The sequence below is a fragment of the Babylonia areolata genome, chromosome 20, assembly GCF_041734735.1.
Source record: "Babylonia areolata isolate BAREFJ2019XMU chromosome 20, ASM4173473v1, whole genome shotgun sequence".
In the NCBI taxonomy this organism is placed as follows: Eukaryota; Metazoa; Mollusca; class Gastropoda; order Neogastropoda; family Buccinidae; genus Babylonia; species Babylonia areolata.
Window position 1 is genome coordinate 53045892 of NC_134895.1, and position 20764 is coordinate 53066655.

Consider the following 20764-nt stretch of genomic DNA (forward strand, 5'->3'; position numbering starts at 1 on the left):
TTCTAAAAGAATGCAAAATGTTCTTAATGCTTATAAGTGATAAGAAATACAAAAGTGTCTCAAGCTAATGATCAAACTTATTTTCAATGGCCTTTGAGAAAGGTTGAAAGTTGACCTTTGACAAAGACTGAAAGTTGAACCATATCATGAATCAATTGTCATCAATTTAATCATCAGTCATGTCCATGGACTGTGGTTAAATGTGGGATCATCAACATAATGAACGTAAGTAAATCTGTTCTTTCTGAAAAATCCAGTCTAATGGAAAATCAAATGCCATTTATAACTTCTTGAATGGAGCTGATAAAAAGCAAACCAGTCAAATATGGGAAATCTGGTGTACAAATTTAACCATCAAATATGGCCCAACATTTCTATGTAAACTTAACTCAGCAGTTTTTAAAAATGTGCAAAAGTAAGCTATAACGCAGAAGAAATGAGCTCAAGTCCTTGTCCTGTATGAGAAAGTGACAGGCAGTTGTATTCATGTTGAGTGCAATCTGACCCAAGATAAAAACTGATTCATAATATGTGTCACTATAATCCACGTCAGTGACTGCATACAAGGCACAACAGTTGCCCCTTGTGCAGAAAACTGTGCTAACCCCCCCCCCCCCCACCCCACCCCCCTCCCCCAACAAACACAACAGTCTGGCTTTTGAGACCCATAACTGATTCTGGGACCAGATTAAAATCTGAAAGTAACTGATCCTTTGGAGTTCTCCAAACACACTTAACACACTACCATATCCTCTGCACACCTCTGATACAGGGAATCTATGTGTTTCATCTAAAGCCTCTCTATATTATGGTCACTGACCTTACAACCCAATAAAAATCATCTTGTCTTGGTGTGGATGCATTTTCTGTGTGAGTGTGTGTTGGGGGGTGGGGTGGGTGAGTGAGTGTGTGTGTGTGTGTGTGTGTGTGCGTTTGTATGTGCACACCAGTTTGTATCTCCAATGTACAAGCTTGTATTCCATCTGTTAATTAAGAGTGCTGGGTGGTTCACAGTTCTGGCAACATTTACATTCATTTTTAGATGGGAACTAGGCATTAACATTATATGTATTACAATCATCATACAATCTTGATAGTACCTATCATTATCAGGACAATTACTGCTGCTCTTTGTAAAGGGTAGAATATTTTAAAACAATGAAAAGTAGAAATTGGCTAGCCACAACAGCGGAGCATTAAATGCTTCAACTCACAGAATGGAAGACCTTACTTTCAAAGCCCAAAGGTGGTCTGAAATACAGAGATACATAGAGAGACACAAAGCAAGAAAGAAGGTTAGTGAAGAGAGGCAGAAGAAGGGGTTGGGAGAGGGAGAGGGATATGGTCAGGGGAGCAAGGACTAAAGTTCTTTCCCTTATATTCTTTTAAAGCTGTCACTTTTCAGTGAACTTCTGATTGTGCTTCAGATCAATGTTAAGAGGAACATGAAGCATCATGAGTCTTATGTGAGAATATGTGTGTGATTTCAGACATGTCTTTGTGTCAGTCGCTGACCAACACATCACCAGTTTTCTGTTTTTTCTAGAAACAACTGAGGCCAGGACTAACAGAAAATAACACTTGGAGCAGCATGCCCTTGTGAAATAATCTATTATTCAAATATTCATCAGATCATAACTATCACTTCCAGTCTAGTTACGCAGCAGGCATAACAAATGATTAACTCTCAGGTGCAATTGTGATTATGACGAGTATGTGTGTGTGTGTGTGTGTGTGTGTGTGTTTCATGGCATACTGGTTTCATTACTGACAAATGGGTATTTTCTCTGAAGACCCTTTGTCCTTCCCCTCATAATCATTTCTGAGTTTTCCTTTGAAAACACCAACTAGAAAAAAAAACACAAAAAAAACAAAACAAAAACGACCTAATACTGCTACAGCTATCAATGCTACATCCCTTTCAACGTGTCTATTTACCGTACATGACCAAAAAAGTCAACAAATGGGAACACATGCTGGGGCCTTTCCGATGCCAACATTGATCGTGTCAGTCCCAATGCAAGGATGAGTTTACACCTGTCTGTGTGAAGTGAACAGCTCACTGCACCTCTCTGAGGACAGGAGAGAAGAAGAACTAGTACAAGAAAAAACGCTGGGCTGCTTAGTTAAAGTTCAGATCAAATTTGACAACAAAGGAATGATTCAGCGCTAATAGCTTTCAGAGGCGTTTGATTGGCTAAGAGCGGACCGGGCAAGATAGGTCGTCTTTTCACTGTTAGCCGCATGAAATTTGGCCAAGCAGAGCAAACCGATAGGCCTAGTTTGCATCAGTTTGACATGGTACAGTATACGACACCAACTTTACCTTCAGCAATTTTACTCCCATCAAGTTGTCAAAACGTTCATGGACTCCTCGATGGTCTCAAGAATTGTGAAATAATATCTGCTTTCTACAGTTTTCTGGCTGATTTTCACTTTGTTAAGCAATCACTGTTAGCTGCTGGTCTATTCTGAAAAAAAAAAAAAAAAGTGTGCTATATCATTTTTTTTCTTCTTCTAGAGGTTCACATGCAAGAGGACTGATTTGTTTTTTTATGACAAGTAAAACTGTCTGAAGCATTCAGCCCTCCCCACCCTTTTGATTCCTTTTAAAATCTCTTCTCACCTACCTATTCCTTTTCATTTTCTATGTGTCTTATTAACTGTTAACTTACATGTATACTAGTTTACTTTCGTTATTAGTCATCCGATGACACTGATATAATAATTCAGATAAACTTTTTTTTTTTAAAAGCTTCATTTTCTGGGACATTTATGAAAAAAAAAAAAAAAAAGGCAACAGAATAAATATTAAAAAAAACACCCAACTTAAGCATGAATGGATATGGCAGGGTGACAGACAGACAGACACAGAAAAAAGAAAAAGGAAAAAAAAAAAAACCCAGAGAAAGGCAGACAGACACTTAGGTATATGCATTAGGAATACAGCTGTTAAAGGAGAAAACATCCTTTATTTATTCAATCCATTTATTATTCCATGGTTCACTTCATCAGAGGAAATCATTACTTGTGAAGCAATCTCCCTGAGATGTGTCACACCATTTGAAGATGCTACTCCCCACAGACAAAAAATATGGTCACAGCGATCTCTTGCCGTGGGTGTCGGCAATAACAGCAAACCGTGAGGATGGTTGAAGGTATAGATCAGCTGCAATCCTTTCCTGTTGAACGTGGCACTTTCTGTGTAAACTTTATTTTTCTGTACCTCAGATTACGGCTACCTGTTTATCACAGAGTCAGAAAAAAACTATGCCTGTCTTTACTGTAACCGTCTCTTCTACAAAAACAAACATACTAATGACATAGGCACTTACATGCACACACACACACATACACACATATACATATATACTTTCTTAACACTTGCAAGAACAAGTGATTTACAACAGGATACTTTTTGTGTGTGCTGATAAACTGACCACATGAAACCACAAAACAAGGGCAGCAGGAATCAACACAAAAGCTGAAAGTTCCTGATTCCAACATTCCCACATGCACCCCTCCCTAAACACCCCTCTTGATTTAATTTCTCTTTCTACCGCAGTAGGAAGTTTCAGCTGGGAGGAACAGGGGCAGGGAAGGGAGCGGAAGGGAGATCACCAGATCAACACAAAACTGTTAGGGCAATGAAACAGTTGCTGGAGTTTTAAAAAAAAAAGAAGAAAAAAATGCATGCAATTATACATTAACTCATTCTACCCTACAGCTACATGCTACTTCAACTCCCCTGGACCAATACTACATGTGACTACTGCAGGTATGATAGGGTGGTTCACTAAAACAGCAAAAACCGATGGAAAATTGTTGTTTTAATAGGTCAAACAAAGCTTCATCTTCATACTTCTAGAATCAGTAAACGGTTCAGTTTAGAATGCCAACTGTACCAATCAAGAATGAACAAAATCAGAATAGTGTGTTGGTACAAGAATACTCATACCTGGTCCACAGAGGAAGTAATCATGGTACAAGTTATCTCGTTCCTGGAGTACAGTGAGTTAATAAATGGACACATAAACAATAAAATAAACTGAAATAAAAGGCAAATGAAACAGGCAAGCATGGTGGAGGAAAGGAGAAAAGATGAACATGGTGGTAGGGAAGGCTGACGACAAAAACAAGCTATTACATCACAAAAATCAAACACAAATACACACAATACAAATGAATATGCAAACAAACCAATAATCAAGGCTCCTATATAAGGTATTCCCCACCCCCGAAAAAATTAATTAAAAATAATGGCACATCAGAACAGCGGCTCTTTCTTCTTTTCTCAGCCATATCAATTTGTTCACACATGTACTTATCACACATTGAAAAAAAAAGAAATCATAATCTATGAGTACCTACTTACCCCCTCTGCAAAACATTCACATTATTTTAAAAAGACAGTGTGACAGGATACATTAAGAGGAGAAGATTTGAGGAAGATGAAAAGAAGAGAGAGACACAGATTCACTCAAACACAAGAAGTACCCACCACAAACCAAATACAAAAATACACATGTATAATTCTATTAAAAAAAACAAATAAAACAAATAAAAAACCATTGTACACTCGTTCATACACAGACTAAAATTCTTTCCCCTTTTCTCATTATGATCAGTCTTGAAAGGTGTTAAATCACGATCAATCTCTCACACACACACACACACACACACACACACACACACACTGTGGACAAGAAAAGCACGCAGACAGCCAACAAAGACACTATACAACTTCTCTAATCGATTACTGGACAGAAAAGTGAGCTCCCTTTCATACTGCTGAATAGCTAGGAGTGGGAATCAATCTGTGAACATGGCATTATTTCAACACAACATGACAATGAATGTTATGACCCCAGCATTCAAAATATATGTGTATAATATGGAAGAGGAGAGGTAGGGAAGGCCTTTACATCTGAGCAGTGGGGACATACAGCATGTGTACTTGGTGAATGTTCTGGTACTCATATTTCCAGCCACACACTAAATTGTTACTTCCATCTAACTTGTTGACTTTAACATCTTTTCCACATACACAAAAAAAAGTTCCTTTTGAAGAAAGTGTGAAATTTGGGTATTCATGCCAAAACAGGGATTCCTAAAATTTTTTTTTTCTAATCAGGAAATTCAACAAATAATTTGGACAGGTTGACAGGAGTACAACAGTGAAGGACAGGGTAGGTGAAAATGTAGCATGTCTGAGTACCTTACTCTGACACATTAATTCATGTTACAGTCAGCCAGTCAACCAGTCTTCTCCACCAAACACCCAGTCCAGTCCACCAACATTATCTGTGTTCAGAAACTGATTTAAATAAATATACATCTTGGATTGCAATGCCAAAACAGGTTGTACAATTTCATGACATTATCCCTTCCCCCTCCACTTTTTATGGTTTGCCATGGGTCAGTCTGATTATAATTCAAATAACTCATGTTCAGAAAATAATATTTCTGACTGCCTGCTAAACACAAAGTCATTCACATAGGAGGTACAATACAACCAGCTCACATTCTTGCTATAGCCAAATACTGTGCCCCCTTTATGGAAGATGTAGAAAGCAGCTGAGCCCTCTTTGCAGTTCCTAAAAATTTGTCATCCCTCGTTTATCAGACTTCAAATTTTCTTTCAGACCAAGCCATTTACTGCCTGAAAATCTTTAAGGCTTTTCATGTTTATTATCTGGTTTGAGCTGGTTGAGAGAACACAAGTTGGAGCTGACAGCTGGGGAGAGCGACAAGAACAGACTGTGTGCAGGAGATGTTTCTGAACTGAAGTGCAGACCTGCAGTAAGCCACCTGGAACAGATTCTTTGGTTCCTTCAACTTATCCTGCGCCACAGCATTATCAAAAAGTGAGTAAGGTCTGCCCAACAGACCTATGAAAAAAAGGTTTATTTGTCCAACTGAAAAAACTGCTAATGATCACAAATCATGCTTGTCTTGAAAAGAAAACAAATTGTGGTAGTCATCAATAAGTGATAGAAAAAGGAAAGCAGAGGAAATAAGTCACAGCTTCGTTTACATTTCCAGTTTACAGAGGTTGTTCAGTATCTGAATTAGTAAACTAGCTGAAGTGTACAAGTTCTGAGAAAGCTAATATTCACAACCAAAAGATCCTATGTGATCACCAAAAAACCAATCTACGTGATTTGTTGCACTGAGCCATGTCATTACCTTGCCAACTATCCAGAATGTGATTACTTCTGTAAAAACTACAAAAAAAATTAATGAAGCAGAGATCACTTCAAAATGCTAACTAAGATTGGACAATACCCCCGATAATAAATGAAACTATTGATTCTGAACACATGCCATTGGACAGAGTGTCAGCAAAACCACTAACAAATGGGATACACACCTCTATTTCTGACTGAAATCTCCTGGATATTTCACATGCAGAAGGTGCTTGGTCACATTACTGATTTACAGATTGCAACTTTGCCTAAAAAGTAAAATACATGTTGTGAGAGTGATGAGTACAGGGAAGATAGGCGATTAGCAAGTCTTCAAAAAAAAATTTTTTTTTTCACCAGTGAGAAGTGTAGGTAACATTATAAGATAAGGGCAGATTATTGTCATGAAGGCAGGATCAAGTTGTGCAGGTTCCAGATGTGCAATGTTCAAAAGAAGTGAGAAATCCTTTAACCTTCATGTTACTACTACACAGATTGCTTCTCCGCCATGGATAATGTGTTCCCCAGTCTGTGCCCCTAACACAGCAGCAATCCAGAGTGTGGAACCACCATCCTGGCGGCTGAATTAATCCTGTGAAAACCAACAACTGTTTCTCTGCATCCAGTGTCTGCTAAACTGCTGGATGTCTCCACAAACAACAATGAAGACAGTTCAGCTGGACTGACCCCACGCTTCACAGTTTATCCAAGTGCTGACAAAAAAGTGGTCTGGCTTGGCTGAATCTACAACCCAGATCCATAGCGAGTCAGCAAGTTGCCTCTACCTCTCCTGTCTGTGTGAAATCAATCAGCCAGGGCTACTGACACATGCAGCTGACAACTCCGTTTCAGTGGAATTCTCGTGGCGAGTAACTCTGGGCACACTGTCAGGTACACCAAAAGCCTAAGCAATCCCGTCCATGAGAGTTGGAGAGCTATCTGAGGGTTGTGCAACAATAGGAGCTTGCATAGAGACAGGCCGGACCGGGAGTGCACTGTGGCTCTGTTGCGGCATGTTGCTTTGTACATGGATCACAGATGCTTGGGAGGGTGCTGTCATACCTCGCTGACACTCGGCTCAGGATCGGCGTAGTACTTTCCTGCAACATGCAACATTTATATCTCACAACTTTTGGTTTTGCATCACTGCACACAGGTAGACAGGGCAAGTGTTGTCCCATTTTCTATGAATGATGTTTGTGAAATTATGTACAGTACATGTCTTTGTATGCATCCATTCATGAAGACATGTATGTTAATGACAGAGAGGCAGACTGGAGCAGATATTAAATGCACAAAGCATGTGACATTTGTCACAGACAGCAAATTATCAACTCAAAGAGAACAACTTGAGTCTCAGGAATGGTGTCATAACAAACGTTACTGCACTGCATGTCAACTTGTATGAGACATATTATCTTTCAATTCACACTGGCTTCTTGTACAGTTTTTGTATCAATGAAGAGTGAAGACAAACTTTCTCTTTCACATATTACATATATGCATACATACGCACTTGTGCATCCTCACACACACACACACGCATATGTACATGCAAGCGCATATGCACACACACAGAGCCTCAACAATACACACATATAAATCTCAAACATACTGTACACATACACAGCAAATCTGAATAAGAAATATAAACAATCTCTGACTCAAACCAAAGCAATCTTTTACTGAGCAACATGCATAACAAACAGAGAGGTATGCACACAGAAACCAGACCAGCTCACCAGTACAAAATCGTTTCTTGGTCAAGGATATCCTGTAGCCTGACCCCACCAGCTCAAAGTCTGAACCTGAGAGGTTGGCCCCCTCCGCCCCAAACTGCAGCATGGTGGTGAGTGGTTTGATGGGTCCATTCTTCACATCAAATTTGGCCCGGATGAAGCCCTGGGTCTCCTGCTCGCTCACCTCAGAGATGTCGTTCAGCTTCCACGTGGCGCGTTTGGTCTCTGCGTCCCTGTCATTGACAACACCAGTTGTGGATGTGTGATCAGCCCTGGGTATGCTTACCTACCTCCCTGTAGATGAGCTCAAGAAAGAACAGCTTCTCAAAACAATGTACCCAAGACAGAATCTATAAAGGACAGGGTTCATAGGTGTGTTGCTGCTTGCTGAACAGTGTGAACAATGGGTGTGACAGCAGGGTGTTCAGAGCACTGGACTTAAACCTTCAGGTCTTGGGTCCCACAAAAGGTGACTGTTGGGTTAGGGGTAGAGAGAACTTGTTCTGATTCCAAGAGCAACATATATACAGATCTATCAGTGCCCCAATTCCTTTCAAAAGTATGTACATGTGGATGAAAATATACCTGAGTTAAAGATCAAGATTACCATCCGGTAGGTTATGGAAACATGAACATATTCAGCAAGCACACCCCTGAAAATGTAGTTTGGCTGCCTAAATGTCTGGGTAACATTGTCATCAATGTATGAACACATGTGCAAATAAGAATGAACATGGACCTACAGACGAAAATCAAAAGTAAAAATATTCATGACTTCAGCCCAGCCACACCCTTTGCCAATACCAAACCCATCCTTTTGCAAACACAATAAAATATCAACCACATTTTGCCTGCTGCTACATCCATGTAATTTCAATATGAAAGAACATTCTGCAATCTTTGTATCCTCAATATAAAACATAAATACAACCACTCTATACCATTTCCATAACCACACTCATCACTTCAGTCAACCAATGTCGATGTTTATAGCTAAGTTGACAGCAAAAATTAACTGACTGCTGTCAAATCATGACTCAACTCCACACAGCTTCAAAACCTCCATGACAGAAACAAACAACATGTCAAGAACAAGTCAACAACTGTAATAATACTAATAATAGTTTGTTGTTTTTTTCCTTTTCTTTTTTCTGAAACAGACTTTTTTTTTTTCCTTTTCTTTTCTCTGAAACAGACCATACAGATGTTTGACAAACAGCCAACTAACTGCACACACATCTGATCCTCTTATATGATCAAGCCTTTACATCCTTTTATGTGATCAAGTCAGGATATGCACAGATTAAAAAAAAGAAAGAAAGAAAGAAAAAGAAAAGAAAGAAAAACAAACCTTACACTCCACAGCTAAAGGCTAGAAATTCTGAACCTGTTCATCATACAATATGATTATAAACTAAGGGATTACTTGTTCTTGTGTCAGTTAAAAAGGAGGAAAAAAAAGAAGAAAGACACAAAGCCTTCAACAGTATTTATATGTGTCATTTCCCTTAACAAACAAACAAAAGGAAATTTTGGCGAATCATAGAATATGCAGTGCAGTGCAGCAAAACAGCAATTCTCCCAGCGACACACAAGGAAGCAGCAACCCTCTGAGTGACACACAAGGAAGCAGCAACCCTCTGAGTGACACACAAGGAAGCAGCAACCCTCTGAGTGACACACAAGGAAGCAGCAACCCTCTGAGTGACAGACAAGGAAGCAGCAACCCTCTGAGTGACACACAAGGAAGCAGCAACCCTCTGAGTGACAGACCACAAAACGGCAAGACCAGGGACTGACCAGTTGCCGGGGATGGGAATGCTCTGCATCTTGGTGACCTGAGCCTCGGGGGGCATGCTGACAGCCACAGACACGTTCTTGATGGTGGTGGGGGAGGACATGGCGGCGGCGTTGTAGCGGTAGTCAAGGCGCCACTCCGAGCTGCTTTCTTCAGACTTGCAGTACACCACCAGGGGCAAGGGTGTGCTCTCCACCCCTGTCTTTACTTTCACCTGCAACAGCCATTTGCCCAGTGTGTGAACCCTGCATGTGGTCGCTGCTCTGTGTCAAGTTCTGGTGCAAATGTAACAAGAGAGGCAAGGCCTTCAAGACTCACTTATGATACACTTTTTAAAAAATAATCTAATCGTTAAAATGTGTTCTGTATTTGTTATTATAAAGCTTTGTGTTAAAAAAAAAAAAAAAAAAAGGTCCAAACCAGATTCGAATTAAGTCCCCTAGCATTAATTACAGAGTAATTTCCCTTTTTTACTATCTGCACCAAAACGTTTGCAAAATAAATAAAACTTCCATGCTTAGCAAAAGAAGTTCCTGTTTGAACAAAAAATGATAATAATGACTGCTCTTGTTCTTGGGTCAGAATATCAGATCAAAGTGCCAAGTTTAGAGAATACAAAAAATATAAATATAACAGTAAATGCAGTTTGCATATAATTAGGTTTCGTTCTTTTTTTTTTTTGTGCCCATCCCAGAGGTGCAATATTGTTTTAAACAAGATGGAAGGAAAGAACTGAAGTTTTCCTATTTTTATGCCTAATTTGGTGTCAACTGACAAAGTATTTGCAGAGAAAATGTCAATGTTAAAGTTTACCACAGACACACACACACACACAGACAGACAACCGAACACCGGGTTAAAACATAGACTCACTTTGTTTACACAAGTGAGTCAAAAAGGCTGTTTGGAGCTGCCGTGACGGAATCGGTTAGGGGTTGGACTGCTGATCCAGTGTGCACAGTTCTGTTTGAGGCCCCCTTTCCCTGTGGTGCTGTTGCCTTCTTTTTACCTTTATTTGCTTATTTGTTTATTTATCACCATTTGATCAAATCTATAATAATCAATGTTAACTGAACAGCAAACAGAAAGTGCTCATGTGTGGTGTGCACACTTCATCATCCACACATGAAGTAAAATGCAAAATAAAACAAGACAGACAAGGAAAGGACAAAGACAGGCAGACAAAGGCACAGACGAACAATAAACCTGACTGTAGTGTGCACAATTACAAATCCAGTTAAGCTTATCAGTGATTTTAAACCACAATGAAATATTTCCCACAGCGATTTTAAACCACAGTGAAATATTTCTGTATTGTATTGTATTGTATTGTATTGTATTGTATTACTCTTTTGTCATAACAGATTTCTCTCTGTGAAATTCAAAACTACTCTCTAAGGGAAACTGCATTGCTATGTTAAGGTGCCATCATTTAAATTTGTTTCTGCCTGCAACATATACTGTTTTCCTATCAAAGTGGATTCTTCTAAAGAATTTTGCCATGGACGACCCTTTTTTCTTGCCATGAGCTCTTTTATCTGTGCTAAGTGCATGCTACACACGGGACCTCAATATCTTGTTCCATCCAAACAACAAGCATTCTGACCACACCACTCAAGGTCTAGTACAGGGGGAGAAAATACCGGCAAGCATGGGAATAGAACCTGTGTACTCCAGATTCTCTCCCTTCCTGGGTATGGACACAATACCACCAGTCGTGACCTGGCAACGCAGCGTCACTGCAGCGACGGGCATTCTCTTCTCATTACCTGGTATCTCAGGATCTCCACATTGAAGTAGGCAGTCTTGTTCTGTTCTCCTTGTCTTCGTAAATGCTCCTTGAGACCAGCCATGTCAAATGTGTACACCGCATCCTGTGCCGTGCTTTGTGACGGGTCCCTGATAAAAAAAAAAAAAATGACAATGCAGAGTTTACTAAGCCCTGAACAAAGTTTGTCAGAATGTGTATGTTTTTGGGTTTGGGTTTGGGTGTTTTTTTTTAAGTATGCAGAATTTCATTCCATCACTGAATTGACACAAACACATTAACATGATCTGCTGCGCTTGATCCATGCTTTTTTTTGCTTTTTTTTTTTTTTAACAAGTGTTACATACATGAGTGATTATCACACTGTAAAAAAAAAATCAATATAAAATATACATAGTAACTCATCATTAGGTCCAGATAAGATATCAACTGTTGCAATTTTCTGTATTCCCTTCTATAAAAAAAAACCCAAACAACAACACCCAAACATAGCAGATAATGGCCCCAAACCAAGCGTAAGACAAGACAGAGCGTAAACCTGACAAGATGGCGTGGAGAGCCTTGGCCAAAGGAATGATTAAGCGCTTATAGTTTTTAGAGGCGTTTGATTGGCTGAGAGCGGTGGGCCCATCTTTTCACTGTTAGCCGCGCGAAATTTGGCCAAGCAGAGCAAACCAATAGGCCTAGTTTGCATCAGTTTGACATGGTACAGTATATGACACCAAACCATAGACTAGAGAGAGAGAGAGAGAGAGACAACAACATATGACAGACCAGGAGGAAGAGATGTGGGAAAGAAGAGAAAACAGGCAGCAGATGACAAAAGCTGATATCAGGTCACACAAACCATACTGACTTGGATATCAGGTCACACAAACCATACTGACTTGGATATCAGGTCACACAAACTATACTCACTTGGATATCAGGTCACACATACCATACTGACTTGGATATCAGGTCACACAAACCATACTGACTTGGATATCAGGTCACACAAACTATACTCACTTGGATAACAGGTTATACAAAGCATACTGACTTGGATATCAGGTCACACAAAGCATACTGACTTGGATATTTAGTCACACAAAGCAAATTAACTTGGATATAAGGTCACGCTAAGCATACTGACTTGTATAACAGGTCACCCAAACTAAACTGACTTGGATATCAGGTTATACAAATTATACTGACTTGGATATCAGGTCAAACTATACTCACTTGGATAACAGGTCACACAAAGCATACTGACTTGGATAACAGGTCACATGAAGCATAGCAGTGACACTAAGCATACTGACATGGAAGTAAGGTCCCATAAAGCATACTGACTTGGGAGATGAGATCACATAGAGCATACTGACTTGGGAGATGAGGTCATATAAAACATACTGACTTGGGGAGATCAAGGTCACTCAAAGCATACTGACTTGGAGATGAGGTCACAGTGATCGACGGCCTGCAGCTTGGAGGTGTTCTTCAGCCTGAAGGTCAGGGCTGGGGGGTTGGGATTGTCTGTGAACACTCTGATGATGCCGATGGGGAAAGACATGTGGAGCACTCCCGTCACTCGCACTGTACACCTGCAGTACACAGTCACACCACACGTCAGGTCACTTGAGACAGACTGCGTCGCATGAACAAAACTTTACTGCTCAGTACTCTTTGTCTTTTCAAACGCAGTGTACATGACACTCTGTCTAAGCATGTTCCTACCAAAGGTTGTCATATAAATACTGTCCCAACTATCTATCAGTAAGCCTCTCATTGTATGACAGTTTGCCATTGAGATAAACTCCAGTAATACTACACTGCCAGAAAGAAGTAAATAAAAAAAAAATAAAAAAAATTATTAAAGCGAAGTAGTGGAGAGTTAGATGATTTTGTGAACAGTGAAAATTCATAAGGTAAAGTATCTGATTTATTTTTCTTCTGGATTTTTATGCATCTAGTCAAGTGCCTTACTCCATCCAATTTTCTGCAGAAGAACGAACGGGTGCTAACACAGAAACAGAGAAACGAAGAACAGTCCCATCTGGCGGACATGAAGTCATTTACAGAGGGAAGAACGAATCACAGCCGCTAAGCGCTTGTTCCATCACCGTCCTCTAAGGACTGACTCAATTCAAGTGAAGATAGGGAAAAACTGGCGAGGAGCATTTGAAGCACTAGAACTCCGCTCACTCTGCTCACTCAGCTTCCAATATATTTTTTTCGTTCAGTAGCACGAGAGACACTTATGAAACAAAGAAAACACGACACAACAACACGATCTTTCTCCACGCTCGAACGCCCAGCCACCAAGGGGAAACACGCACGACGAAAAACATCGTGCATGCATGTAAGCAACACACCCGCCTCAGAAAATAATCCAGCAACCCACCAGCCTCCGCCAACTTCGCCTGCCATGAGAGAAGAAAGAGGGGATGAGACGGATTTGAACCCCCTCCATAAACGCAAAAGAAAAGAAAAACAGCGGAACCATTATGTCATCCGTGACACCAGATATTAAAGTGATTAAACATTACAACCTGCACAATCAAACCAGACAAAAGTCCTCACCTGGTAGCATCTGTGCCTTTGAAGAAAGCGCTGACAGTGTCGGTGAAAGCCACAGCCAGAGGTATGGTGTCCGACATTCCGATGGTCAGGGGGCTGGGGCCTCGCGAGGAGCCGATCGGCATGGAAGTGGAAGTTGTGCTGAAGGTGGAGCCACTGTCAGAGCGCGACAGTGACACTGGGCCATTCTGTGACTTGACCGACTGAGTAGGACAAAGAGGATACCACTCACATATACATTCATGTACCGATGTGTACACCAATGAACATATTCCTTCATACATGCTTGCACCAAATCCACAATAAAAAAAAAAAAAAAATCAAATAGCATTCCATAGACAGAAACTTCCAGTCATCACTGTTTTTTTCTGAACCTGGCTTGATCCAAATCCACAATGAAAAAGTTGAATATCATTTGATAGATTGAAAATTCCACTCATCACTGTTCTGTGATTTTGGTTTCATCAAAAACACAGAACATACAGAATGCAAATACACACACATACACACATGAAAGACACAAACATTACATACACACTTGCACCAACACCTGGGGTGCAAAAGACAGACCATTTTTGGCACATCTACCTACCTATCCATTAAAAACAACACAACCACACACACAAACACACACACACACACACAAGCGCACGCATGTGCACACACAGGCACACGCACACACACGCAAGCTTAAAATACAGGAGGAGGGTAGGATAAACCCCAACAACCAGGCAATCTAACACGTAAATCAACCACACACATATTTGTGCACGCACACACAAACACTCTCAAAACATATTCTCACACACACACACTTCCTCTGACCCCTGAGGAAGATGACCAGATAAACCACCAGGTAAATTAAAAACCTACCTGTGGAATGGCAGGTGGGATGACCCCTCTGTTCCTTGACGGGGGCCTGGCTGTGACAGGGGCAGGTAATGCAGTGATGCCAGCCACCGCAGGGGTCGTTGGGGAGGTGACTAAGGTGGAGGGAGGAGAGGAGGTTGGTGTGGGCGTGATGGTGGGGGTGGGGTTGGAACCGCTAAGACCGCTGTTGCTGCTGTCGTTGGGCGTGCTGAACAAGTCTGTCAGATCTGAAGTGTGCGAACACACACACACACGCACACACGCACACACACAGAGAAGAACAAAATAACTTCTGGATAATTCCCAACCCAACACAACACAACACAACACACACTGGCTGATCTGTTCATTCTGAGGCATATCACATTAATGTAAAGAAAAAAGTGACAGAACAGATAATATATTAACCAGTGGCTGAGCCAGCAGCTCTATTTGTCTATCTTTAAAATTCTGGATTTTAAATTCATTATCTACTTATCAATCTATTATTGTTTTGTTCTTTTGTTTTGTGTGTTTTGTTTTGGTTTTGGGGGGTTTTTTTTTTTGGTTTTTCAGCCCAACTCTGCTCTTTCTGTGTTGCCAGGACACAGCCAAATCCAAATCCAAATTCATCTGTCACAGTACCAGTACCAGCAGTTCAAAGAGAACTATTGAAGTTTGGTGCCCGAAGGCCACGCATGAAAGAAAACCCTGCTATTCCAGTCACTTCGGTGCTGTTCTGAAATGCCTGATTTGATTCAACACACACAGGAAGCCACCTACTAAACCCATTTCCCATTTTTTGATGACAATGATTACTTAGTCATGGAGCCAGACTGAGCTCATTCAACTCTGGGTAAGGATGGACAAAAAAATCCTCTCTCTCAAAGAGCTCTGATTCACAGTCTGCCAGTCATCAGTTTACAGTGTTAACCAGTCTTAAGTCAGCGGTTATTTTTCATCTTCCATCCGATGATTCATTCATTAACAAAATACTGCCTTATGTATTTGATTGTTCACATGTATAACTGTTCTTCATGCACTCTAAAGCAACTTTTTCATTTGGCAAACATCATCTCCTGTTGTCTGAATTGCCCTGACATTAGAAGCGACTGCAGGAGACCACTCACTGTTGCTGGGTGATGACACTGGCTGGGAGGTGGGTGGGGCGGCGAGGGGTGGGGCAGAAGTGAGGCCCCAGTTGATCTCGGTGTGGATGGAGAGGGGGGAGGGAAGGTTGTAGCTGGCCCCAGTGGGGGTGGAGGCACTGGAGGAGGAGTTGAACAGGTCCAGGTTCAACAGGTCCTGGCTGGGCTTGCTGTGTGTCCACATCCACACACACACACACACACACACACACACACACAACACCACAGCCATCATTCACAATGCTTGCAACGTCAAGTACAGAACTAAAGAGGCTAAGCCTTAAAAACTCACCCCTACTTTAATCCAACACAGGAATACCAAACAGAAAAACAACGGTGGAAGGGTGGATGTTGATGAGGAGGAGAGGGGTGGAGGGGGTGGAGGCCACTCCAAAGAACATTATCTTACAACAGGACATTTTTTTTAATCATGCACATGTGACCTTGACCTAACTGACCTTGAATTTTGAAAGAGCTTATGTTTTAGCCTATGACTTGAGTCAAATCACTGCATCAGAAAAACAAAAATTCGGATGGAAAAACCAAACTCCATCGCACAGCAGTTTTTATCACAATATCAGTTAAGATATATTGTTACATTGTGACTTTTTACCCGGATTCTCCATGGTGAGATCTTGACCTCTGTCCCTTTTATGATCATGCTGACACTTGAACTGTCACACTGCCAAGTTTGATAAAAAAAATAAGTTGTAAGATGCAAACTTTTCGAGACTGTTCTGAAATAGGTTGTAAGATGCAAACCTTTCGAGACTGTTCTGTTTTGTCAAGTGCTGACTTAAGGCCTTAAACATCTACCACACTTCTCATCACATACCCCTAAATGGGAGGACCAGAAAAGTCTTATAAAGTTTTCTAAGTCATAACTATCATTTTGCCAAGTTTCATTCCTACACTACATGCTGTAGGTGAGAAAATAACATTCTTGAAGTTTACCATGCACATACACACTCTAAAACATATTATTTCAATACTGACAATTGAGACCAGGTGAATGGACAGTCTTTAGGCAAACACAGACAAAAGAGACAGAAATAAACAAATACCACTTCCACAAAAGAGACAGGCTGAGAAAAAGACCCACATAAGCACAGCTATTGTTCAGAAGCCTTAAAACATTGGGTTCAACTCGCTCGGGACGGAAAGTTTTCTCCCTTGCTTTTGCCAAGTTGCTACAGACGGCCCATTTGTTCAGGTTAGGGGGGAAAAAATCACAAAAAATACAAAACATAAGGTAACTGAATGAAACTGGCTGTACTTGACCCACTGACCCATCTCCTCTCGTCCTGTGTACACCCACCTCCCTCCCTCTTCACTGCCCTCCGAATCTCAGTCACTGTCAGTACCTTCTTCCTGGTAGCTGTCTTCACTGCAGATACTTTATTCAACGTCTTCATCTCGTCGATGTTGGAACCTTCAGTTTGAACCATTTCAATCACTTAAGCAGCCATAAAAGCCACTGTTGTGATCTATTTTGCTCCAAAAATTTCCACTTGTATTGCCTTTGACGCCATTTTCAATACATATGCAGATTAGCTTGTCGTGTGGGGTGCCGAAGTCAAATGCTCGCCAGCGAGAATGTTGTTACGGAATCTCATGATGAAACTTTCGCAATGTTCGCAATGCCCGGTGTAGCTGCGATTGATATGCAACCTCATGAGGAAAACGTGGAAAAAAATTTTGATTGTCGAAACCGCTATAGCATTCCTTTGTCCGGAACCAGGCCTAACGTCAGGAACGCTATATCATTCTATCGTCTGGAGTAAGTTAAACACCTATTCCTCAGACAGGCACACATCTGCTCAGTTACATATGCACAAAAAAGACAGACACATAGAACGACAGGGGGAACAACTTACACATACACAAAGGGAGACAGACCATCCAAACAAAAACACAGACACACTTGAAGTCAAATTTCCAATGACAAAACAAAAGAGGCAGAGAGAGACAGAGAGAGAGAGAGAGAGAGACAGAGACAGACAGATAAAGAGAGAAACACAAAGAGAAACAGAGACAGACGGGTGACAGAGAACGACAGAACACAGGCAGAGAAGCAGAAATAATGATGATACTTGCATACATTCATAAATTACTCAATGACTCTGACTCAGACAAAATAAAAGAGACAGACAGACAGACAGACAGGTAACAGAGAGAGGTACAGATAGAGACACAAACAATAGTGTTGAAACTTGTAAACACCCATAAATTACTCACTCCAGTGTGTCTGACTCTGACTGAGACCTCTTCATCTTTTTATCAACAGGTGTTTGACTTCGTTTTCTCTGGTAGTGGACACAAGAAAAGCACAAGGGATTGTAAGTTCATTATTTCAGCAGGTGGTCTCCTAACATCACACACATACACAAACATACACAGTTCATAAATAATTTTGAAAATGCAATTTACAAACAAAAATATCAAAACCCAGCATAAATGCCCTCCACAGTTAACATGTAACCACCCTCCCTCCCTCACACACACACACAAAAATGTCAATGCTGTGAATGTTAAGATTTACATGATATTCACACAAATTCTAATAAATTCTGGCAAACCAAGGGTATATACTTGTATATAAGGGACAAGGCCTGTTCATTCTGTCATGCCAAAAGATTGTTACTTCAGATTCCCCAATTTACTAGTCTATCAGCTAGTAAGTTTCACCTCAGTCACTTCAAACATCTTCACTGCCCAAGGCATATGATCCTACGCAATCATCTATGATGGGCACTTTCCGAATTCTAGTATAAAGAAAACTGTGATACTATTGCACACGATACAAAATTTGTCACACACCACCATCACTGTTTGACAGAAGTGACAGATCTACTCTATCTCATGGGCTGCATACAACCACTTCATGACAGTGATGTGCCCTGGAGACATGGGACCTTACCGCGGCAGTGGGGGAGAGGCTGAGGCCTTGGACAGAGGCCCGAATGTCCTCCACATTGCTGGCCGCAGGGGCAGCATTGGTCGGGCTCAAGGGGCGGATGGCCACAATGATCTTGCGCCGACCTTCTTCCCCGTCTGTGTCAACCGATGGCGGGCACAGGGTTATTTCTGCCACACTTTTCAGTGGTTGGCTTCATCACATAACATTAATCATGACATTTTTTATTTGTCTTACCTTGTCAATGGTCAGGTCTTTACTTGCTTGGTTCATGCATTGTATTGTATTACTCTTTTTTGTCACAACAGAAATTTGAGCTGCTCTCCCCAGGGAGAGCACTTCGCTACACTGAGAGCACCACCCATTTTTTTTGTATTTTTTCCTGGCTGCAGTGTTTTTTGTTTTCCTATCCAAGTGAATTTTTTTACGGAATTTTGCCAGGGACAACCCTTTGTGTGTCCATGTGACGTTACTGGTGGTGTTTCTGGTTGTCTGGCTTGTGTATCTGTACCTGAATCAATGTATCATTATTGGCAGTGTGTCAAGTTGTCTGGTTAGTGGTTTTGTTGTTTTTTTTGTCTGTGTCTATGTCTTGCCTCATGTTTTGCTGTCTCTAGTGGTTTAGGAAGCATATTTATGTATTACTTGCTTTTCTGATTGATTGAGAATGTATTCATTATCTCAATCTATGAGTACAGATTGTAGTGTCTCTGTTTGGACAGCGTGTTTATGTCTGTGCCTATAAATCTCATTTGTCTGTGTCAAAACAAATGAATGGTGATAATGTTTACAAAAACACAATGATGATGATGATTCTATGATGGTGATGATCATACCAAACAGTCACATATTTGTATATGCGTGCGCGCGCACGCGCGCACACACACACACACACACACATACACACACTGACTTATAGGGTTAAAGAGATAAAAAGAAAGAAAAGAAAAGAAAACAGGGTGATAGTCAAAAACTTTACTTACCTGAGTCCGAGTCACTGTCGCTTGAATACCAGCTGTTTTTATCGCCATTATCTTGATAAAAATCAAGGACAAAGTTCTACCTCAGAAATCATGGTCCTACATGAGACAACAATACCAACACACACAAAAAACACAGCTTTGATAATAATAACAATAATATTTCACATTTGTAAAGCACTTACCCTGCGGTTCCAAGAACAACTGACAATACATCTATCAAAAATAAGACACAGGAATACAATAAAAAATGTTTTGATACAAACAAACTAGCTAAAAAAAAAAAAAAAAGAAAAAAAAAATTAACAGTTTAACATCATTCACAACTCACACACCTCTCTTACCTCACCCCCATAGAAAAATGTTAAGATACAAACTTGCAGCTTCAAACCCAACTATTTTCTGGATTCAGATCCTGAATGAAATAAACCGTTCATGATCCAGAAACACAGGGTTACCTACTTCCGGGAGGTTATTGGCCGTCGTTTCGTTTTCTCCGCATAGGCGGATAGTAGTTTGCACAGGACAGGAATGTCAGACCCCTGCTGGAGTCTGCACTAGTTGGGTCACGGTTAAGTATGTGTAATTAAAACACAGTTTAATCTGGAAGACTTACAATACTTATTATTGGTATGACTGCCAAGATTTCCCCCCCACCATTATCAATCCAAATTGGGTATTGGCAGACACAGTGTTTCCCAAGAAAATGACAAAGTTAAAGCTTACCATGGACACACACACACACACACACACAACCAAACACCGGGTTATTAAATAGACTCACAATGTTAGAACAAGTGAGTAAAAAAAAGTAT

General features: G+C 40.7%; 1 protein-coding gene across 4 annotated transcripts in view; it reads right to left on the reverse strand.

The window, feature by feature from the left end:
- Positions 1-622: 622 nt before the first annotated feature.
- LOC143294720 (F-BAR domain only protein 2-like) overlaps positions 623-20764 on the reverse strand; it is a 58638-nt gene continuing 38496 nt past the window's right edge. For all 4 annotated transcript variants that reach the window (XM_076606150.1, XM_076606148.1, XM_076606149.1 and 1 more), the window contains 11 exons: positions 19953-20003; positions 18973-19106; positions 18291-18358; positions 16035-16222; positions 14929-15152; positions 14059-14258; positions 12927-13079; positions 11495-11624; positions 9728-9939; positions 7931-8160; positions 623-7288 (listed from right to left, as the gene is read on the reverse strand). In XM_076606150.1, coding sequence (XP_076462265.1) covers positions 7245-7288; positions 7931-8160; positions 9728-9939; positions 11495-11624; positions 12927-13079; positions 14059-14258; positions 14929-15152; positions 16035-16222; positions 18291-18358; positions 18973-19106; positions 19953-20003 — 1634 coding nt within the window. In that variant the 3' untranslated portion in view covers positions 623-7244. The remainder of the gene's footprint in view (positions 7289-7930; positions 8161-9727; positions 9940-11494; positions 11625-12926; positions 13080-14058; positions 14259-14928; positions 15153-16034; positions 16223-18290; positions 18359-18972; positions 19107-19952; positions 20004-20764) is intronic.